Genomic DNA, 24399 nt, shown 5'->3' with positions numbered 1-24399 from the left:
AAGCAAAGACAGCAAACCCTCCATCCCTAAAGAGACATGAATGAACCAGGCGAGCTCTAACAACAATTCAGCTGTTTCATGGTCACCATTGCTGATGCTAGCTTTTTATTCCAAATGTATTAATTATGGCGTGGTGGGATTTGAACTCAAGAGCATTAGCCCAGTCGCATAACCACATTTTTTTTTTTTAACATTCTCTCTTGGGATGTGGGCAGAAATAGAGGCAGGAACCCAGTCATGACATGACAAATGAGAAGATAGTGAAATAGTGGCAGGAAAATTGCCCTTCACCAAACCAGACAGCTGTCTTCATCATAAACAACAGTGGCATTGTAGTAATGTCACTAGGCTAGTAATCCAGCAGCTAATGTGCTTGGGGCATGTGTTCAGATCTCACCATGGTAGCTGTTGGAAGTTAAATTCAATTAATAAATTTTTTTAAATGTGGAGCTGAAAGTTAGCAACAGTGACCATGAAGCTATCATTGATCATCACAAAAACGCATCTGGGTCACTACTGCCCTTTACAGAAGGAAATCTGCCGTCCTTACCTGGTTTGGCCCAACATGTGACTCCAGGCCAACAGCAGTGTGGTTGACTCTAAACTGGCCCAGCAAGCCACTCAGTCCAAGGGCAATTAGGGATGGGCAACAAATACTGGCCTTGCCAGTGACACCCACATCCCATGAAAAGAAAATTCCTATTATGCACCAGCTCACCCCCATGGTCATCAACCCAGGGAGCTGTTAACTGGGCTTTAGTTGAATGTCTGCACCAATGTGAAATAAAGCAACACTTTGATTTCTTCAGTATAGAAGGTGCAGTAATTTGAAGATCTCACTCCAGCAAATGAGTATTGGCACCTGAAATAAAAAGCTTCACTTGAATTCATAACGTTACATTAACCTTGTCACTACCATTTATCTCAGTTCCGCCTTTGGATGAGCTTGTCCCATCAAATAAACCTACTGATTTTAATCTACTTCTTCTCTTTCAAATAAATAATGGAATTATATTTCCTCAAATATTTGCTTGCATTAATAAGGCTTGTTGCCATAGAATATCAGGATTGAGAACATGTTAAGGCAATAAATCTAGATGCTCTGTCTGCACTGTGTGCATGCATGTGCATGGTGAGTGTGTGTTTGCATGTGCAAAGAAGATGCATGTGTGTGTGTTTGTGTAGTGGGTGTATGAGTGAAAGGATGTGTACGAGTCAGCGTAAGTGTGATTCTGTGTGTGTGTGTCTGTGTGTGTATGTGAGGACATGTATGAGAGTGTACATGAGTGTGTGTGAGCATTTTTGTGAGTATAAGAGTGTGTGTGTGTGTGTGCACAAGTGTGAGTGTGAGAGTGTATGTTTCAGTGGTGTGTTGTGTGGCTGGTGAGTGAGAGAGTGTGTGTTTGTGGTGTGTGTGACAGTGCGTGGTGTTTGTGTGAGAGAGTGCATGAAATATGCAAGAGAATATGTGGTGTGTGTGAGAGAGAGGGTGTGTGTTGTATGTGTTAGAGTGTGTGTGTGGTATGTGTGAGTGTGTTTTTGGTATGTGTGAGAGGGTGTGTGGGGCATGAGAGTGTCTGGGGCATGAGAGTGTCTGGGGTGTGTGTGAGAGTGTGTATTTTTTTATTCATACACGGGATGTGGGCGTGACTGGCTAGGCCAGCATTTATTGCCCATCTCTAATTGCCCCTGAGAAAGTGGTGGTGAGCTGCCTTCTATAGTGTAGGTACACCCACCGTGCTGTTAGGAATGGAGTTCCAGGATTTTGACCCAGCAACAGTGAAGGAACGGTGATATATTTCCAAGTCAGGATGGTGTGTGGCTTGGAGGGGAACTTCCAGGTAGCGGTGTTTCCCATGTATCTCCTGCCCTTGCCCTTCTAGATGGTAGCAGTTGTGGGTTTGGAAGGTGCTGCCTAAGGAGCCTTGGTGAGTTTCTGCAGTGTATCTTGTAGATGGTACACACTGCTGTCACTGTGCGTCAGTGGTAGAGAAGGGGAATGTTTGTGGAAGGGGTGTCAATCAAGCAGGCTGCTTTGTCCTGGATGGTGTCAAGCTTCTTGAGGGTTGTGGGAGCTGCACTCATCCAGGCTAGTGGAGAGTATTCCATCACACTCCTGACGTGTGCCTTGTAGTTGGTGGACAGGCTTTGGGGAGTCAGGAGGTGAGTTGCTCCCTGCAGAATTCCCAGCCTCCGACCCCCTCTTGTAGCCACAGTATTTATGTTTCTGATCAATGGTAACCCACAGGATGTTGATAGTGGAGGATTCAGTGATGGTAATGCCATTGAATGTCAAGGGGCAATGGTTGGATTCTCTCTTGTTGGAGATGGTCAATGCCTGGCACTTGTGTGGCACATATGTTATTTGTTATTTGTCAGCGCAAGCCTGGGTATTGTCCAGGTCTTGCTGCATTTGGACACGGACTGCTTCAGTATCTGAGGAGTCGCGAATGGTGCAATGTTCAGCACCAATCATCAGCGAACATCCCCACTTCTCACCTTATGATGGAGGGAAGGTCATTGATGAAGCAGCTGAAGATAGTTGGGCCGAGGACACTATCCTGAGGAACTCCTTCAGTGATGTCCTGGAGCTGAGATGAGATTTTGTGGCGTGTGTGTAAGATAGAGTGTGTGGTATGTGTGAGAGAGTGTGTTTTGTGGCATGCCTGTGTGTGTGTGTGTGTGTGTGTGTGTATGTGCGTGTGTCTGAGGGTATGTCTGGTGTGACTGAGAGGGAGGGTGTGTGTGTGGTGTGTGTAGCTTGAGTTCAGGCACACAGCATTGTTGAAATGCTGGGCCAGCATTCCTACTGGAGGTGTGAAATTAGAAAAAAAGTAAGACAGCAGCCCCATTGTATTGGAGGCTGGAATGAAGGCTGGAATGAACTACCTTGTTGCAAGACCAATATCAGAGATAAGCTTCAAAAACAGCTTTTAACTACCTCTTCAACTGCTATTCAGATATCAAAAGGATTACTGCGATGACATTTAAAACAAGTTATCCAGTGGAGCAGAAATGCCCCAGATTGGCAGCTCCAACAAAAAGCCTCACGTTAAAGTATAGTCAACGATTGCACGATTCCGTGACTCAGCTGATGAACATGAAAGTTACAAATAGAGTGAATGGTTTTACTAAATATGGAAGATAATCAAAACTTTAGTGCTAAAGTACCAGGGCAATTCCAAATCTCATTCCCACCCTGTGCGCACAGTTTACAGGAAGGAAGTGAGCGCTGATAAGCACTGACAGTGCCTGAGATCCAAACAGTCTCTTAAATTTAATCCAATCTATCAGCTTTGATCAGCCGTGTGTGCATTCAAACGTTCACCCAAAACACTGGCTGGAAATAGTAATGAGAGCAGGCACAAGTACACATCGGGACATGAACCCTATTCACCACTCCTGCCACCAGGTAAAAGCTTTGCCAGTGTGCGCACACAAGGGTCACTGAATATTAAGTGATATCCAAATCCCCATTCTCTTTTCTGTGGTAGCAGGGAGCTTTTTTGATTGCCCTAGGGAGTCGGGGAAAGGTTTTCCAGAGCTTTTCCTGAAATTGGCTGCAGGATTTTTCTTTTACCCGCCCTGGTCACTCCTCTTTGAGAGCTAGCATTGACAATGGTTGCTGAATAAGGTTTCACCATAATGGATACAGGGAACACTGCTGGGCCCAATAGCCTTTTCCAGCCTTTTTAGTGCATCATTTATTATGAACCTTCATCGAAGAAAGATGGTTTCCTCCACTTCTTACATGACTCTTAATGCATGCAGAAGAGGAGGCCATTCAGCCCTTTGTGCCTATGCTGCCTTTTTTGAAAGAATTAGGTGCACTCCCTGCAGGGAGGTCTTGAGATGCAGTGGTAGTGTCCCCACCTCTGGCCCACCTCTGGGTTCAAGTCCCACTTCAGGACTCAATGGACAGAGAATGTATGATCATAATGTGACCAAAAGGGTTGATTGTCAGCTTTTAAATCTTTCCATTATACCTGATGGCAGGCAGCAAGAGAGGGAGAGTTTCCTGGCCAGCCATATTGCAGAAGGTAATGGCAGAACTACTGTAATGCTATAATCATGGACCAATCCAATGAAAGTCCATGGTCGCCAATGCCTTCTTAGTGCATGGTACCTGGAGAAGGGGCCCCGCTCCTCAGCTCTTTCCACATAGCCCTGAATCTTTTCTCCTTGCTTTTCAAATGCATATCCAATTCTTTTTTGAAAGTTGCTATTGAATGCCCCTCCACCATGCCCTCAGGCAGCGCGTTCCAGATCATGACAACTCACAACTCACTGCGTGAAACAAAATCTCCTCATCTCCCCTCTGGTTCTTCTGCCAGTTATCTTAAATCTGTGCGCTCTGGTTACCTAATCTATCCGCCAATGGAAACTATTTCTCCTTATTCACCCTATATTTTGAAAACCTATTTGTCATTAGCCTGGATAACTTGTAATTCAAACCGATTACTAGCAGGATTTTCTAAAAATAGGCTCATGGGTTTCAACATTGTGATTAGTAAACCATGAATACACCTCCCTCGATTGCTTAAAATACCCTGCTATCTACTTGTTATTTATCCCAACCTGCTCTTTATTTGAGGTTATCCAGTGTATACTTGACGGAGCAGCACAAATTGCCACAACATGCTTGGCTTTAAGGTTTGTGGGGGCTTTCGATCCTGGAGACTGGTGGCAAAACATATCTATATTTTCAGTCTGAGATGAACTTGTGACTTAAGTAGAACAGCAACATGCACCTGATGCTGAATAATCATTGAAAACTTTCTCAGCCTAAATGGAGACTATACATCAAACGCTACATCTTCCTTTTCAACACTATAACACGTCTCTCTCACTTACGTTTGAGTTAAGTCATTGCCTCCGTTGATTTTCAGTAAGATATGAATAGAATAACATGTCATACTTCCCATGTTTTAGTTGTTTGCTGATGGCTCACACATCTAACTGGAGATTGAGGATTATCAGACTGGCCATGATCTCATGGAATGGCGGAGCAGACTTGATGAGCCGAGTGGCCTACTTCTGCTCTGATGTCTTATGGTCTAACAATACGTTTTGGATGAAGAAAATTGTATTTGAAAGTTGCACACAATTCTTTATGCGCACAAAGAAAGCAATGAAAAACAAAAAGACCTTCATTTATATAGCGCCTCTCTTGGCCACTGGATGTCTCAACGCACTTTACAGCCAATGAAGCACTTTATGAAGTGTAGTCACGGCTGTAATGTAGGAAACGCAGAAGCCATTTTGCACACAGGAAGATCCAACCAACAGCAATGTGCTAATGACCAGGTAATCTGATTTTGATTGAGGGATAAACATTAGCCAGGATACCAGGAATAGCTCCACTGCTCCTTTTCAAGTTAGTGCCTTGGTATCTCTTATGTCTGCTAAGGGGCCAGAAAGGGCCTTGGTTTAATATCTCATCAAAAAGATGGCACCTCTGACAGTGCAGCATTCCTTCAAGTCTGCTCTAGAGTGTCAGTCCTGACCTTTATACTCAGGAAGAGGATTTAAACCCACAATTTTCAGATGTAGAGGCAAGAGTGTTACTAACTGAACCATGGGTAACGCACACATCTCAGAGTGGTCTAAATTAAAACAGATATTCAAAGCAGTAAATACATGTACTTTTACTCTGAGCCCCTTTCAGACTCTCTGTTCTTTCACTCCACTCATTTCAGAAATGCAAACTGCAGCACAAGTTACAATTCTTGCCTCTGACAGATGAATCTTTCCTCACCTTTAGATACAATCTCTCTTACTCTTAAACCTGCCCTTCCCAAAATCTCCAAATACGCCAACCTACACTGGCCTTCCTCCCTGTGAGCATACAAACATATGAATTAGGCTATTTAGCCCCCTCGAGCTAGCTCTGCTATTCAATAAGATCATGGCTGGTCTGACTGTGGCCTCAACATCACTATCCTGCCTACCCCCTGATACCCTTTGATGCCCTTACTAGTCAAGAATCTATCTACCTCTGCCTTAAAAATATTCAATGACCAATGACCACTTTCTGGGGAAGAGAGTTCCTCAGGCTCATGACCCTTTGAGAGAAAAACATTCTCCTCATCTCTGTCTTAAATGGACGACCCCTTACTTTTCAAATGTGTCCCCTAGTTCTACACAGTACTCTAGATATGGTCTCACCAATGCCTGGTACAACTGCAGCAAAACATCCCTACTTTTACATTCCTTCCCCTTGCAACATATTATTTGCCTTCCTAATCACTTGCTGTATCTGCATACTAAATGTTTCACCCAGATCCCTCTGTACCTCAGAATTCTGCAATCCCTCTCTCTCCATTTAGATAATGTGCTACTTTCTATTCTTCCTGCCAAAGTAGACAATTTAACATTTTCCCACATTATAAACAAGTTGTAAGGTCGTTTGGTGTCCCACTAAGAGGTCTGGAGGCTTTTGTGGTAGAACATAAACCGTTTATTGTTAACACACCGTGATACACATATCTCCAAAGTAATGCAATGTCTCGATGTTATCTTCGTGCCGACTGCTCTCAGAATCTCTCTATACACAGTCGACCATCATGTGACTCTCTACATCATAATGTGGGCAGTACTGTTTCCCCAGTCCCATATTAAACCTTACTAACATGAACACCCTTATACTACACCTCCCCCCAAGTCCTTAGCCAAATATGTTTACAACATAATATTTCCATGCAACCCCTTCTTCCCCCTAAGTCTCTGACTTTACAAATTTAGATGGTCAGGGGGTTTTACGATTCTTCCAGATCTCGTTCTTTTCCCATTTGGAGGAGTGGCCGTCTCAGTTGCTTCAGGCTGACTTTGTTGGTTCAGAGTTGGAATTGTAGTACCTGGTGTTTCAGTACTTGGGTTTCAACATCTGGTTCACTTTTTGCACACTGTAGTGTTATGTTTTTCTTTGTTGACCATCCGTCTTCTTTGATCAGATACCATGGCCTTATCCCGTTCCTTCTGGAGGTAATGCTCGCTCTGTTCATTCATAAAGTTGGCTCTGGTTTTCTTTTTCCGTGGGGTCCATCTGCCATATTTTTGCCTACTCACTTAACCTATCTATATCCCTTTGCAGACCCCTTATGTCTTCTTCACAGCTTACTTTCCTACCTATCTTTGTGTCATCAGCTAATTTAGCAACTAAACATTCGGTCCCTTCATCCAAATCGTTGATATAGATTGTAAATAGATGAGGCCCCAGTAATGATCCCTATGGAACTCCACTCAGTTCATCTTGCCAACCTGAAAATTACCCATTTATTCCTACTCTCTATTTCCTGTTAGCTAACCTATCCTCTATCCATGCTAATATGCTATCCCCTATACCATGAGCTTTTACTTTGTGTAGTAACCTTTGATGTAGCACCTTGTCAAATGAGTTTTGGAAATCTATGTACAGCACATCCACAGGTTTCCCCTTTTCCACATTCCTCAAATAACTCAAATTAGTAAAACACAATTTTCCTTTCACAAAACCATGTTGACTCCACCTGATTGCATTGAGATTTTCTAAGTGCCCAACCAATGCCTCCTTAACAATAGAGTCCAGCATTTTCCCTGGAGAAATACGATGGAAACGGTGGTGTGGTGGTAATGTCACTGCACTAATAATCAAAGATCCAAGCGAATGGTCTGGGGACATGGCAGCAGCTGATGGAATTAAAATTCAATTAATAGTTCTGGACCATAATGCGAGTCTCAGTTTTGATGGCCATGAAATATCAGCCTGGTTCACTAATGTCCTTTAGGGAAGGAAATCTGCCATCCTTAACTGGTCTGGCCTACATGTGACTCCAGACCCACAGCAATGTGGTTGACTCTTAACTATCCTCTGAAATGGCCTAGCAAGCCACTCAGTTCAAGGGCACTTAGGGATGGGCAACAAATGTGGACTTGCTAGTGATGCCCACATCCTATGAAAGAATAAAAGAAATGTTGAGCTAATGGGCCTGTAGTCTCCTGCTTTCTGTCTTCCTCCTTTTGCTATTCGCATTCACTATTTTTCAACCTGATGGAGCCAAACTGTGCTGACTGCACCATCTGGCACCATCCCCTACTTTTAACTTGTCCACACCAAGGAGTTTAAACCATAAGCTTCCAGTCTTCCTTCAATCTTTAGGGCTGATGGTGACATAGTGGTAATATTATGGGACCAGAAGTCCAGGTTAAAATGCTCTGGAGACATGGGTTCAAATCCCACCATAGCAGCTGGTGGAAATTCAATTAATAAAATCTGGAATTGAAAGCCTAGTTTCTAACTATGAAACTATCAGTGATTGTTCACTAATGTCCTTACCCAGTCTGGCTTGCATGTGACTCTAGACCCACAGCAATGTGGTAAATTGCCCCCTGCAATGGCCTACCAAGCCATTCAGTTCAAGGGCAATTAGGGATGGGAAACCAATACCAGTGATGCTCACATCCTATCTAAAAAGAAATCTTTCCTCCTTTCTACACCACCCTGATGTCATCTATCCACTGATCTCATTGTCACCCTCAGCTCTTTTTAACCCTGATGGTGATCTGCACAATGGACCTTGACCCTTCAAAAAAGGGCTTGAAAACATTGCAATAGTTTTTCCAATGAATTAATTTCTGGAGATTGGGAATCCCAACTGCCCATATGTTGGTGCTGAGCTGTGCTGCTGATTGGGGATGTGAAGGTGACCAAGTTGAGTCTCCTTCGGACATCCCCTCTGGTCTTGTGAGGAAACACCTTGCCTAAAGGCAGCTTGCTCCCAATAAAGCCCTCACATCCAATGACTCGGCAGGGCAGTCCATTGGTACAGATGTTGCATCAGTCCTATCCGATGAAAAGACAGATCATGACCTCAAACAGATTGAATCAAAAGGAGCTCAATTAATGGCTTAACAATGGAGGGCTGAGTCACTGAAATAATTACATAGTGGTTTGTAACTACAAAGGGCGGCATGTTTATGGTAGATTCTGCTGCATCACTTTGATGATTCTGCACTTGTACTTTGGATGCAAGGGGGTATTTTAAGGCAGGCATAACTTGGGAACTCTAGCTACCTCCGGGATTAACATACTAGAAAATGACTCTCTCCTTCAGATTCAAATTGAAAACTTAAATGTAGAAAAAGCATAAACCTCGCCATTGTGAAAATATAACCACTCTGATTTTTATTCAGATACATAGGGGCAGGTTTTGCCTGGGGTTTTCACCATTTTCAGCATTCTGTGTTTAAACTGCAAAACATGATAGAATGCAGTTAATTATAGATGAAAGCACACTTGCTGATTAATGCTTCCCTCTCTCACTCCCTTGACCTCGGAGGTCTGCCCGCTGAGAGCGTTGGTCTAACCTAGGCGGCTGATCGGCTCGGTAAACCCTGCACAACTCCTGAGAAATTCTTTGTAGCAGCAAGAAGACCTCTTGACCCGAGCAAGAAGGCAAAGAGAATGCCAGCTGCCACGGCCAATGATTTATGGCTGTTATTCAGCATTGGAGACAGGTCAAAAGATTCCAACCAACTTCCAGAAATTCAGTGAGCAATAAGCTCTATAATTTCCTCAATCCACAGCCTTGGGCATGTTTCTTGAGGGATTCTCTACCAGTCCCACTGAAAATCAAAGAGCTCTTGTTTCCTGACTCATTTGGATAGTTTTAGCTCGATCACCCATTTAACACAAAGTTGACTAAAAAGGGAAAAGGAATGTGAGCACTATTGAAAGTGGACCCTATTTGAGCATAGAAAAGGGGCCATTTGGCCCATCATGCCCATGCCAGCTCTTTGAAAGAGCTATTCAATTATTCCGGCTCCTCTGTACTTTCGCTGTAGCCCTGCAAATTTCCCCTTTTCAGGTATATATCCAATTCCCTTTTGAAATTTACTATTGAATCTGCTTGTGGCAGCGCATTCCCAATCATAACGACTTACTGCGTACAAAGCAATTTCTCCCCATTGCCCCCTGTGGATCTTTTGCCAATTATCTTAAATAGGTGTCCTCTGTATTGCAACCCTTCATAATTTTGAATTTAATTAAGTGCACTACATTTCAGATATTCAGAAGCCGCGATAAAAGCATTGAATTATTTAAAGATATTGGACCAGACTTATTGGCGCTGGTCATCACTTAGCACTGCACAAGAAGAGTCATACAGACTCGAAACATTAACTGTGTTCCTCTCCGCAGACGCTGCCAGACCTGCTGAGTTTTTCCAGGTATTTTTATTTTTGTGGTGGATTTCCAGCATCCGCAGTTTTTTGCTTTTAACTGCACATTATCTATTGAATTAGAAGGGGAACTTTTAATTTACCCCACCAGTCAAGGAACATATGGGGTTGGATACAGTTCTGGTTTTGCAACCACCCCCCTCCCTGAACTTGTTATCCATTAAAGTTAGTGGGGAATAATATTGGGCAGGGTGTTCCATCCAAACTCGTGGGCTTTCCACCCAGTGATTTAGACTAAAATTACTCCCATTAAGTTAGATGTTAAAATATTGAGTATGCGGAGAATATTATATTTAATCCTTGGTCTGTATTGAGTTAGGTTAAGCATATGGGGAGGCAGTGACGTAGTGGTATTCTTACTGGACTAGACATTCAAAGACCCAGGGTAATACTCTGGGGACCTGGGTTTGAATCCCACATCCTAAATGAAATTTGAATCCAATTAAAAAAAAGCCGGAATTAAAAGTCACGGAACCATTGCTGATTGTTGTAATAAGCCCATCTGGTTCACTAATGCCCTTTTAGGGAAGGAAATCTGTCATTCTGGTCTGGCCTACATATGACTCTACACCCACAGCAATGTGGTTGATCCTTAAATGCCCTCTGAACCAGGGCAATTAGGGATGGGCAAGAAATGCTGGCCTAGCCAGTGACGCCCACACCCCTTGAATGAATTGAAAAAAACAAGGTGATCTTAGCCAGTGCAGAAATGGGAAGGACACTAACGTTGGGTTCAGTATCTCTGGAGGCTGGGGGCAAGGTCCTCCAGTGCTCCCAAACCCAGGCTGCTATTCGCTTGCTGATCTTTGCTGGGAGTCGCAGGGATTTGATAAGGACAGGATCTCTTGGAGTTGAATAACCTGCCTTTTATCGATTCACATGCAAAGAACAATACGAGGTGCCGGAGGGCTGCTGTTGTCGCATTTGGAAGAGTTGCATAGGGGTGAAAGCTGTAGGAAGTCAAAAGCCATAGGGTTACAGAAGCAGCCCACCAAGCATGTTCTGATGCTACCTCTTCAAGTGGAGCTAGCTACTGCAATACAATACAGAATCAAAGAAATTTTTCCTTCAACATTAACAATGATACAATCTAGGGCTGGGAATTTCTACCTCAGTGTTCCCCGCAGGGACCAGGTGCACATGTCAGGAACTCCTACACCCTCCCCACCACACTATCCAGGATATTCCAACCAATTCCTCCAACGTACTCTCCACCCACACCCAGGAGACCGGAGTTGAAAATGTATAGTCAATTCTCATAGGAACATAGAGGGATTTATGGCACAGGATGAGGTCATTTGACCCATCATGTTCATGCCAGAATATATAACAAATAGTGATAGATCAAGGGGAAATGAACTTGTGCTCAATTTATCAGCAGGCTGCAATCTTTAAGGCTGCTCATTTTAGCTAGGAGAGATGAAGCCTCCAAAATAGCATTCCGCTTTAGGTGTTCACTTTTGAGCATGAAACAAACCCCATTTCACTAAGCCGTGAACTGAGTACAGAATTTACACCAGAATCCTTCTTTCCCCTTTCAAGAGTCGCCCTTGTGGCTGAGGTTAATCAACCCTGTGCCTATCTTGCTTGCCTGTTAGCTGTTGCTGCTGTGAGTCTGACCAATTTGTCATCTCGCCTTTCCGCCTTTTCCTTCTGATCTTGTGACCTTTCGTGCCTCGACCATAGCTGCCTTCCCTAGACTCTCTCCTCTCTAAAGCCTGAGAGATTCCCTTTCTTTATGTGAGTACTGTTCTCCCATTTCTTAACCTTTCAAGCCCCTCTGATTACTGGGGATTTTTCAGAATTCTTTCATCTTGCTACATCTCTTTTTCAGTATCCATAATTTGCATCAGGGTAGCCCTTGTTAATTGTATACTAATTATAAATGCAGTTTATAATTGCATTTATAATTCGTATTCATTATAATACTAACTGAGGATTCACTTGTGCTCTTATAAATGAGAACAGACCAAAACGGAGTTGTTGGGTTAGGAGGCGCATGCATAGAATGTGTAAGTCTGTAAACAAAAGCTTATTAAAAAGCGTGGAAAGATTGGCCCCGTTTCTATCCTTCAACACCTGGCTTTCTGGAATAGAACAGCCTAGTGGCCAACTCATGGTCCCAGTAATCTGCTTCTTCTGTAAACTATGCATGTATTTTTCCAAATCTTGTTCACCCTTTCATCTACCTCTCTCACTTGGGTTAATATATTTTCTGAACATTTCCTGCACTCTGTGACTCAGGGTCCTAAATAACATCATTAGCTGAGTTATTACATATAATTAAATTGAACTTTACAGCACAGGGGCAGGTGTTTGACTCTGCACTAGTGTTTATGCCCCACAAGTCTCCTCCTACCTTACATCTTCTAGCCCTATCAGAATATCTTTCTATTCCTTTCCCTCTCATGTATTTATCAAGCTTCCCTTTTAATGCATATGTGCCATTTGACTCTACCTTGTGGTAGCAAGTTCCATATTCTAAACACTCAGTGAGTAAACACTCTGAGTGAAGAAGTATACCTGAAATTCCCTACTGGATTTATTAATGACTATCTTATGTTTATGGTTCCTCATTTTGGATTTTTCCACAAATGGAAACGTCTCTTCTATGTCAACCCTATCGACTCTCTTCATAATCATAGACTCCTATCAGGTCGCATCTCAGCCTTGTCTTTTCTGGGGCTGTTCAACCAACTCAGCATTTAGTCTGATCACTTTTGCTGATCCCTTGCTACATGCCTGTGCTTTCCTGTTGTTCACCTTGTGTCTATAATAGCTGCTTTGGGCGTCATGTCAGCCCACGAGTTCTGGCTTGTTTTCGGCTCTGAGCACAGCAGCAACTGCATACCTCGAGTTATTAAACTTTCTCTTTCTGTTGTGTAATTAGAGAAAAAGACTGACGTTTATATAATGCTTTTAATGGCCTCAGGGCATCCCAAAGCACTTAACAGCCAATGAAGGGCTTTTAAGCGTAGTTACTATTGTGCTATAGGAAACATGGCAGCCAATATTCACATAAGCTCCCCACAAACAGCAATTCAATAAACGACTAAATTATTCCTGGTCGAGCGATAAATATTGACGAGGAAACCAGGTGCCACTCGTCTCCTGTTCTTCAGAATCGTGTCAGGGAATCTTCAGCATCATTCTGAGAGGGCAAAGAGACCCAGAGTTTAACAATCCAAATCAAAAGGCAAGCACCTCCTTCAGTGCTGCAGCTCCTCAGCACTGCACAAGCACCAGCTTAGGTTACATGCTTAAACCTTTTGGGGTGGGGCTTGAATCCTGACCCAAAGGTAAGAGTGCAACCCACTGAACCAAGGGTTACGCCTATACCGCTGTGGAAGCCTAGTGGCATAGAAAGAGATCATCCGGTCATCGCGTCCATGACAGGCTTGGCCAGCCATCTCAGAATACAGAACAGATCCATGTGGTGTAAAGTACTGTCCAACACTGCACCAGAACAGCTCTAGCTGAAGTCACTTCTCAACCATACCCACAACAGCCTAGGATAAATGACATCCACAATACACACAATGCTGCCACCTTGCCCTCTGAGTTAGCTGCACACCGGCACAGTGAGCTAATGCAAAGTCGCGTTAAAATAAATTCACACTCATTTCAGCAGTATCGTGGATGCCAGAAAGAGAAACAGAACATCCCAAAGAACCATTCCTCCCTCCACTACTTAGGGCCAGTGGTGTCACACTGTCAGTTTTATACAGCAGCACATTCAGCTTAATCAGTGTGGTTCATTTGGCAGCACTTTCTCTCCTCTCGAGTCTGAAGGTTGTGGGTTCAAGTCCCGCTCCAGGGCATGAGCACAGGTGAAAGAGGCTGACATGCCAGTGCAGGAGGGGAGCACAGCACTGTTAAAGGTGCAGGCTTTTGGATGAGATGTTAAGCTGAAGTCCTGTCTGTCCCCTCAAATGGAATGTAAAAGATTCCATGGCACCACTTTGAAGAGCAGGGGAGTTATCCCTGGTATCCTGGTAAATATTTATCCCCCAATCAATGTTACAAGAGGCGAAAATCTGGTCGTTATCCCGTTGCTGCTTGTCGGAGCTTGCTGTATGCAAATTAGCTGCTGCATACAATGGTGGCTACATTTCAAGAGTACTTTGCTGTCTGTAAAGTGCTTGTGGGTGTCTAGCAGTAATGAAAAGCACTATATAAATGCAAGTCTTTGTTTCTTTTAAATATGACTATTGGTATTACTGTATGACGCTTTTCTGTGCTTCTAAAAGTGAGAGTGCTCGTGCTAATTTCAAATGCCCCTGAATAATAACATAACCAAATGCAGATTGGACTTCCTTTCTTTACAAAAGAGAGGGGTAACCTGATAAAGGTCTTTAAAATTAAGTGACTTTCTCTAAGGTAAATGTAGAAAAGATGTTTAGTAGGCTAAAACTAGAGGGGACATAAATCTAACATGGTCACTAATAAATCTAATAGCGAATTCATAAGAAATTCCTTTACCTAGAGATTGGATAGAATATGGAACTGGTTCTCACATGAAGCGAACAGCATAGATGCATCTAAGTGGAAGCTAGGTAAGTACATGAAGGATAAAGGAAAAGAAATATGTGGTGATTGGGTTCGATGATGTAAGGTGGAAGGAGGCTTGTGTGGAGCATAAACACCAGCATGGACAAGTTGGGCCAAATGACCTGTTTCTGTGCTGTACGTTCTGTGTAGAGCTCCACCTACTTTGCCCCAATAACTAGCCTAGAGACCAATTTCAGAACAGTGCCCTTCCTACACTAATTTAACATTTCCAACACCAAGCATCCTATGACCCCACATGACGAAGGTTACCAGTTAGAGCTAAATAAGGGACCGTTTTGTGGTTGTACACCAATGCCCACTAGGAACTGGATGGGGGTTGTTCAAATTTATTCCGTGTATTTAGGGCCGTTACTGCCAACTGACAAAGGAGATGGTCACATCATCAGTCTGGGCTGGGGTAGAATCTACAGTATTGGTATATCTCAATAAAGATAGAGGAAAATGATTTAAGGATAATGCTTATTGTAAACTGAAGTTAAAATATCTGAAAGGGGAACTCCAGGGCAGTGTTTTAACTGGATCACATTCAGTAGTCCAGTGTTAGGACAAAGCTTCACGATTTGTCATTTTCCCTACATCTGAAATTACACTGATCTAATTCTACCCGGCAGATAGCTGATCAGTTCTTTACAGCCGGTGCTTTATGCTCCAAGGTTAAATATGCCGCTGTTTGGAATACAATGGAGTCAGGGAGATATGAGTTGGTACCGTGTACTCTTCAAGCCCCCACCATACGTGTGAACTAATGAACAGCAACGCATACATGGCCGTTAAAAAGGGGAGTGCAGCAGAGATCTCATCCAACTGATTATCACCAAAAATGTTTCAGAATGTCCTTAAGCAATGTCAGCTATCTATGTTGCTGCAATCTAAACCGTTCCTCCACAGTAAAGGGATGTGTTGTCAGTATGACCTCTTCACGGCCTCGAGCTACAATTTATATTCTTCATCAGCATGACTCATGTCTTCCCCCATTGTCAGCAGCACCTTGCATTTATGTAGCACCTTCATAACAACAAGTCGCATTCACATATCAACTTTACAACAAGGGCAACAACTTGCATTTATACAACCACCTGTAATGTAAAGGTGCTCTACAGAGGGAGAAAGAAGCATTTAATGGGAGAGGTCAAGGGGGCAGGAGGGGGGGGAGGGTGGGCGGAGGGGGGGGTGGGGTTGACCTTAGATTTGGTGGAAGACATGGAAGTTGAAGAAGTTTTTTTTTAAAAGGTGGAGGGCAAATTAGAAAGATGGGTAGGTTTAGGGAAGGAGCTCCAACAATTAGGACAAAGATAGTCTAAAGGCTCAAAGAACAATGGGTGGTTTACAAGGTAGAATCACAGGATACAAATGGGTGGGACAATCTGAAGTACTGTGTTCAGTTTTAGGGACTGCACCTCAGGAAGAATATATTGGCCTGGGGAGCGGGGATGGGGTGGGGGGGAGTGAAGCAGAGATTCACCAGGGTTCAGAGTTCAATTGTCAGTATGGTTCCATAAGTTTATATTTCCTTGAGTATTGGAAATTGATCATTGAGCTGATCAAGATGTTTAAAATGTTAAACAGGATAGATACAGAGAAATTACTTCTTCTGCTAGAATCAAGAACAAGGGGACATAATCCTCAGAAGTAGAACCAGGCCATTCAGGAGCAAAACCAAGAAGCCCTTTTTCACACAGAGGCTATTGGAAATATTGAATTCTCACCCCCAAAAGGCTGTGGATACTGGGGGACAATCGGAACTTTCAAGACTGATATTGATACCTTGTTAGGTGAAGGTAGCAAGGCATAGGAAATAAAGGGGGCACACTGAAGCTGAGGTGCAGATCCATCATGATCGAATGGAGTGGCAGAGCAGGCTCAAGGGGCTGAATGGCCTACCCATGCCCTGACTGTTCATACGTTCTAGATGTTACAGTCGGGGAAGGGAAGGCCATGAGGAAATTATGGATGAAAACTTTAAACTCAAGGGGAGATGGGTGCTGCAGTGGTGTTGTCACTGGGCTAGTACTCCTGAGGCCCAGACTAACATCCTGGGGACATGGGCTCAAATCCCAACACGGTGGCTGGTAAAATCTGGAATTTAAAAGCTAGCCTCAGTAATAGTGACCATGGAGCTGTTGTCGGTTTAAACAAAACATCTGGTTCACGAATGATCTACCAGACATGCGACTCCAGGTTGACTCTTAACTGTCCCCTGAAATGACCTGGGATGGGCAACAAATGCTGGCCATTGCCAACAATGCCCACACCGTGTGAAAGAACAAAGGGAAAAAATGTACTGGGGACAGGGGACTAACATGGCACAAGTGATGGGTTAGCAAAACTTGGTTTGGGCCAGGGCGCAGATCCTGGAGTTCTGGGCATGACGAATTTTACGCAGGGTGAATGTCAAGATGTCAGAGAGCAGGATATTGGAAAGAATTGAGCCTAGAGGTGAGAAAATCGTGGATAAGGGTTTCAGCAATGGAGCAGCGAGGTGAGGGTGGGAGAGGCTTGTGTCGTTCAGGGGGAAGTAGGTGATTATACTGATGGATAACATATGGGGCTTGAAAGTATGGGTCCAAAAATGGCGCCCACTTTGCACAATCTTCATGATTTGAAATTGCTTAGCCATTGTGCGAAAAGACGATTAGCTTTTGTGTTATGTTTTCCAATTAATGTGGATGCGTAAACTTAAGGTCTGATGCTAACACTCTTACCTCTGCACCAGCAGATCAAGGGTTTACGTCCCATTCCAGAGGATGGAACACTATTCCAGGCTGATACCCTCGTGCGGTACGGAGGGAGTGCTACACTGTTGGAGGTACTGGCTTTCAGATGGAATGTTAAACTGGTGCGTAAAAGATCTCATGGCACCATTCAGAGGAAAGCAGGGGCATTCTCCCTGGCATTCTGGGCAATATTTTTCCCTCAACAATGACTACAAACGGATTATCTAGTCATTATCACATTACTTGTACGTGGGAACTTGCTGTGTGCAATTTGCCTGTCAAGTTTTCTACATTACAACAAGGACTAGATTTCAAAACTACTTCATTGACTGTAAAGTGCTTTGGGATGACCTGAGGCTGTGACAGGTACTATACAAATAAAGTCTTTTATGAAGGCAATGTCCTTTTTTTAAAAGAATGGAGAGCACATACCAGTGGATAAGACCTGAGCACAAATGCTTTGTATTCAGATGCCAAAGGCAGCTCCAGAGAATGTGCTACGACCTCCACAGTAGATCAGAAAGACAGAGAGAGCTATATCCCCACACATACCTGGAACGCAAAGAGTTGAAGAGAAGACAGATTGCCTCGACACAAAGAGTGGAGGAGCAGACCACATATGTAATTCACTGACCACCTTCTTTTCCACTGTTTGTCCTGCTGTCTGGACACTGCCAGTGGAACTAAGGCTATCTCTCTGTGAGCCGATGGGCTCACAACACAATGAGAAATTCTGCCTTGGTGAGTTATTTGCATTAACCCCTTTTTCCAACCACTCAGTGCTGGGACCCTCCAGACAAGTGTGAAGCAGTAGTGAGTCTGTGATTGATGATCAAACGACCTGAAGCTTTCGGATTCATCGCTCTCTCCTGAAAAGCTAGTAAAGCAAGCAACATGCAGCCTTATCAACAAGAAACAAGCTTCCGAGCCATTTAAAAAGGCTAAAATCACCTTCCAGTAATGTGACAGTTAAAGCAAGGCAAACGTGCGTTTCACTGACTAGCAGCAACCCAAAAATAGAGAGAATTTCAGTAACTTCCTCTGTGACAACGTGTTGGTTTCGAAACCGTTTTTGATATCAATGATACTGACCCATCGTTTATTTAATTCAAACCAGCTGTCTCCTGGGGCCATACAACCTCCTGTTGCAAAGCTCAACTTCTCACAGCTCATCAATATTAGATGTAAGGACAATGCAAATGGAATGCACCATTTTCCCTCGCTCAACCTCCTTGGGTTTCACTGGCGTTCAAGCAGGCAACGTTCACGGTAACAGTTGCTGGGATTTTATTCTCTCCCCCTTCCAAAAGAGGAAAACTCAATAATAACTTTCGGAAGGGAATCGGATGGATAACTTGTAAAAAGAAAAGTTTGCAGGGCCACCAGGAAAGGGCCGGGGAATGGGTGGGACAAATTGGATAACTCATTTAAAGAGTCAGCAGGGGGGCGAGATGGGCCGAATGGCCTCCCTTCTATGCTGTAACGTTCCAATGAAAATGTGCTCAGTGCGGGTAAGTAAATTCTGGGCTATGTGCCCACCATATTCCTCCCTGTGTTCTTTAAGACTTGCCAACTCTCCACTCGAAACTCCCAACTTGTGATGGGATTTTCAGACATTTCGCAAGGAGGGCAATTGCCACAGAACTGACACATCAATGGTGAATATGTTCTAATCCAGTCACAAACTTGCCGTAAGGCCGTAACTGAGAAAATCCCAATTTACCCACAAGGATCGTCTGGAGCTAAGATGACTCATTTCTGAGGGAAGAAATGCTCAGATCATTATGGGAAGTTCTTGCAGACAAACGGCTTCCTCATTGTTCACCAATCAGGCAATATATTCAACACTCTGTATCACCCTACATCAACACACCAACGTAAACAGCTTCCAGCAATAGGAGTATAAAAGTTAAACTAATAATATTGTACAGGATGACAAATTCACCCAAGCTTATGAAAACACACATGTTTCCATCTGCTCTCAAAACTATGAGGTCAGTCTGATCACAATCCTTGTACAGGTTACAAGCTACATAAACAGAAACACAATTAGAATTTCTCCTGTCATGTAAGGTCCTATTGCAGAAGTGCACTTCTTAAGCAGACTGCTTATTACAACAAGTTTACCAAAGTTGACACTTATAAAAACACAGCTTGTCCGTATGTGTCTTTGGTGGAGTTTTCCAGTTTTAAATTGAGGATCTCGAGCGTAATGTAAACTTTAGCAGCTGCACATTTCTAGACAAGTAATTAAGATGAAAATTGTTACGCGACAGCCGCATGACTTTCCTGTTTGCTACGACTCTGGCCCCTTGTGCATCAACCCATCCTTCACCCCTACAGTGATGGCTGGTCCCATGCACTGGAATTCCCTCCCTAGACCCCTCTGCCTCTCCACCTCTTTGTCCGCCTTTAAGGCCCACTCTCCTTTCGCTCAGTATCTGGTCTGCCTCAGGTGTCTATGCAGCATTTGGGATTTTTTTTCCCACCCTATACAAATTCCAAGTTGTCACACTGCTGTTGTGCAAACCTTGTTGATTCTGTCCTGCTGGGCCCACATTCTCCGAAGGTTAGACCCGGTGCAGTACTGAGGGAGTGCTCCACTGTCAGAGGTGCTGTCTTTCAGATCAGACACGAACAGAGGTGGGCATAAAAGGCCCTTTGGAGTAGAGCGAGGGGGCTTTTCCCCAGTGTGCGTTTACCAGCATCATCCCCAACAAACGAAGTGATCATTGTCACACTGCTGCTTGTGTGAAACTGCTGTGCTCGAATTGGTTTAATACAACAGTGACGACACTTGGAAAAAGTGCTTCATTGACTTAGCTATAGAGCTATAGAGGTTGTGAAAGGTGCTATAGAAGTGCAAGTCCTTCCTTTTTTCTCTTTGAAAGATTGAAACCTTTCCATTCATTGAGATAACCAGCAGCAGATCTGGTCAGGAGTGGCGTCATCGATATTTTGTTAGCGCTCTCCTCCTCCTCTCAGCCCTCGTGCATTATTCTGCACAGTTTGCTCTGGATTGCCATTTAAATGAAGTGTCAGCAAGCCAAAGGCTGCCTGCTTTCTCTTGACCTGTTCCCCAGAGCCCATTTTGGATAAAACACCAACTAGAGTCAGTGGTTACAAAACAGGCAAAAAGCCCATTAATCTGCCCTGTACAACCTGATCACATACGTACACCTTTCTGCAAAAACCAGTAACAGAAATCTATAGCCCTGAAATATATTCAGCACATAATTATCACAGCGCACTTGATGCAGCCCTTCATTAGGTATTATATGTGAAAAAGAAACAGAGGCATCTCTTATGATAAAACGACCAGCAAACACTTCACTCCAATTTGAGTTATTTTTAGGAGTCACCTGACTCTTTTTTAAAAAAAAGCCAAAACACTTGCCTGTCAATGTCACTCAGTGTCATTGCCCTCCCCCCCCCCCCTCCCCCCACCCCCAAGTCCCCTATCTCCTCTTCCTGGGCTATGTCATCGCGGATAATTAGCCACTGCCCCAGAATATTTAACTGCAATAACTTCTATCTACCCCCATACCAAAATCTAAAGGGGGTTAAATCCTTCTTTTCCTGTGCAAATCCCTCCATGATCTCCCCCTTCCCCATCTCCGTGATTGCCCTGCCACTGTTGGCTGTAGTTTAGGCATTTAGACCCCAAGCTCTGAAATTCCCTCCTGGAAACCTCTCTTTTCCGTTAAGATGCTCCTCAAAACTGATCTCTTTGAACAAGCTTTTAGCACTAGCTGCCTGCCTCACGTGGCTGTGTGTGTGTTTTTTTTGTCTAAAGGCACTAGAAGTTATTGCTGTTGATCAACAGAGGAACTTTAGAAAGAAAAGCTGAATGAAAAACTCTTGTTAACAGGAAGGTGCCTCGGATAAAGAATCAGCTAACTGCACTTAGATTTAGTGGGCAGGCTTGAGGTTTGTCTGACTCCTGTAAACTGCAACCTGGTGAATCAAGGAGAGAGCTCGGGAGCTCTGCAGAGACAGCTCTCTCGTCTCTTCTCCCTGTTCATTAACAGGAAAATCCCCCAGTTACTCATCGCCAGGTCAGTACAGGGTGTGAGAGGACGCCAGCCCTTGAGGAGTGGTCCTCGGCGGACAGTGGTCACAGACACTGCCAGGACCTGCCGAGGGCTTTCAGCATTTTCTGTTTCGATATCAAAGGATAAACAGTCCCCTCGCAGCGTCCCAAAAAAAAATAGCTTCCATTTTCTATTCCCATTCTCCATGTGAGTATGTAAATGCCTGATCTCAGTCACTTTACTGTCTATTCACTTTCATGGCATAAAACCTCCTGCTTTAAAATAAACGATTGCCTCTGGAAGAAATAAAACGTTCATTCACCAAAGGAAAAAGTGACTGGACTTCCAACAGGCGTGCTGTGAAAACTTTGGGAAACAATTGACATGTATACATACATACACACATACAGAAAATTGCACTGTCTGGTCACATACAAGCACGAAAAGGTGTTGTAATTTTAAAAACTGTCTAAAATAGAGACGAAATGCGGACAACTATTGTAGCTCACTCAACCCATTCAAAACGCCAGTCAGCTCACGCATAGACTGACCTCTCCAGTCCCTCTTACAGAGATAAAGAGCATTTCAATACAAGTCACTAAGGGACCGGTCCCTCTCTCTCTCAGACGTGCTTGGACTGCCATCAGCTACAGCTTCACAGTCCCCTTGTAAAATCCGGGGGGGCTGGGGGGAATTCCAGGTCACTCTCAAAGCAGGGTCTTCCCCAGCTAAAATGTGATCCCTCTCTCCTCTCTCCCACTTCCCATTAAAAAGGTGCCGGTGGTAGAAAGTGAGCGGGACACCGTGCGAAAATCCCCAGAGCTCACGTTAAAGACGTTATTATTCGATGAAGCAGCTGAGAAACCCCCTTTTGTTTTAGAGAACACGAGAGAGAGAGAGAGAGACAGAGAGAAACACTGATAGATGATGGGGAAAGGGGGATTGATTAGCAGCAGAAATTGGAGCAAATGGAACAAAATATATATCTCAACATCTTGAAGAAATGGACCTACCTGGATGTAACATACTTTGGAAATAGAAGATCACCAATACAAATGATCCAAGGCAAGTGGCGAGGACCATGCGGCATTTTCTGCTCATCCTCATGATATCCAGGAGCCGCTGTTTCATGGCTGGGTTGTGTGTGTATGTGTGTGTGTGTGTATGTATGTCTGTGTTGCTGATGCTAAGTGCCTGCTTTGCTGCTCTCTGCCGCTGTTTCCCCCTTCTCCCTCTCTCTCTCCCTCTCTCTCTCTCTTCCTCACTCTCCCTCTCTCTCTCCCTCTCTCTCTCTCTCACACACTCACTCACTCACTCCAGCTGCCAGCGCAGGGGCAGTTCTTAGACACCGGCCCGTCCTTTACCATCCTCTGGTCCCCTCCCCTCTCCACCGCTGCTGCTGGTGGTGCTGCTGCTGCTGAACAAGGGCAGTACCAGCCTCCTGCACACACACATGGGGCGGTCCCTTCTCTCTCCTGTCTCTCTCTCTCTCTCTCTCTGCCTTGCTGGCGGCACAAGTGCCCGCTCGGTCCTAGCGCCCGCTGCCGCTCAACTGCGTTCGTCAGGCAGATCCAAACACGACAAAGCCCAAATCTACCTTGCTGATATTATTTGGGCTGGCTAGACGAGTATTCTTTTTTTATATTATTATTATTATTGCCCATCCCTCATTGCCCCTGGAGGAGGCAGTGGGGGGGGGGGGGGGGGGTGGTGGGTGGTGAGCCGCCCCCTTGATTCTTGACCCCGGTGAATCTCATCTAATCAAATTTCAAGGCTCCGGTCTCACTGGGAAAGAGAAGGTCGGGAGGCGACAACATTCCCGCTTTTTAGGATTCTTCCTGGTCAGTATTTATCCCTCTATCCACGTCACACACAAAAAAAACAGATTATCTGGTCATTCTTAACCTGTGGGATCTTCCTGTGCACGAATTTGCGTTTCCTACGTAACAACAGTGATTGCACTTCAAAAAAGTACTTAATTGGCTGCAAAGTGCAGCTTTGGGAGGTCCAGTGGTTGTGTTAGGCGTCATAGAAACATAGAAACTAGGAGCAGGAGTAGGCCATTCAGCCCTTCGAGCCTGCTCCACCATTCATTATAATCATGGTTGATCATCCAACTCAATAGCCTGCTCCTGCTTTCTCCCCATATCCTTTGATCCCTTTTGCCCCAAGAGCTAAATCTAACTCCTTCTTGAAAACATACATAAATGCAAGCTTTCATTTTACTTAATGCTGGCCAGGACAGGCTATTTTACCCTGTCTAGAACAGTAGAGGCACAGGATGCTGTTTGAAGAGGAGAGCAGGTACTAGGTAATTGTTCCAAACTACTATATTTGGTGGAATGAGTGAGTGGTCAATCTGTGGAACAGACTCCCTCTGGACATTGTGGGAGCAGTTACTATTGATTCATTCCAATTCAAGTTTAGATAAGAGTTGTCTCAGAAAATAATACGTTGGGACACAGTAAATGAGTCATTTGAAGTGTGACTTGTAATGAGTGTAGCAGGCATGGGGGCGGGCAACAAGACACTTCGGGACCTGTGCTTTTCCGAAACTCTCCGTCTCTGGGAGTTTTCCTCGCCCCACATCTGAGTCCATTGCTGACTAGCTCTCAGAGATTGATTGTTATGATTGGCCAAGTCCACTGCCAATGTGCCATGGGACCACCAGGATGGTAAAAATGGTACATGGACTTTGGGTTTTTTTTTCAGTCTAGCGGTTCCCGTGTTCACATTGTCATCTCCTATTACTGCAGAATGGGTTGGGAATAGGGCTGCCACTGTATAGCTACGATTCATCCCGTCCTAGAAGCATATCTGATGCTGGCAACGGAGACTCTGGGACACATGGCTAATGCACT

At 44.2% G+C, this 24399-nt stretch overlaps 1 protein-coding gene across 2 annotated transcripts in view; it reads right to left on the bottom strand.

Annotated features, from left to right (window-relative positions):
• Window positions 1-22931, bottom strand: part of chst11 (carbohydrate (chondroitin 4) sulfotransferase 11) — a 199685-nt gene extending 176754 nt beyond the window's left edge. The window contains exon 1 of one of the 2 annotated variants that reach the window (XM_078567801.1): window positions 22552-22931. In XM_078567801.1, the coding sequence (XP_078423927.1) occupies window positions 22552-22669 (118 nt within the window). In that variant the 5' untranslated portion in view covers window positions 22670-22931. The remainder of the gene's footprint in view (window positions 1-22551) is intronic. The other variant, XM_078567802.1, reaches the window with a different exon arrangement.
• Between the last annotated feature and the right edge of the window lie 1468 nt (window positions 22932-24399).

Source organism: Cetorhinus maximus, chromosome 22 (genome assembly GCF_964194155.1).
Source record: "Cetorhinus maximus chromosome 22, sCetMax3.hap1.1, whole genome shotgun sequence".
In the NCBI taxonomy this organism is placed as follows: domain Eukaryota; kingdom Metazoa; phylum Chordata; class Chondrichthyes; order Lamniformes; family Cetorhinidae; genus Cetorhinus; species Cetorhinus maximus.
Note: the sequence above shows the minus strand (reverse complement) of the source record. Positions and strands in the feature narration are given on the sequence as shown.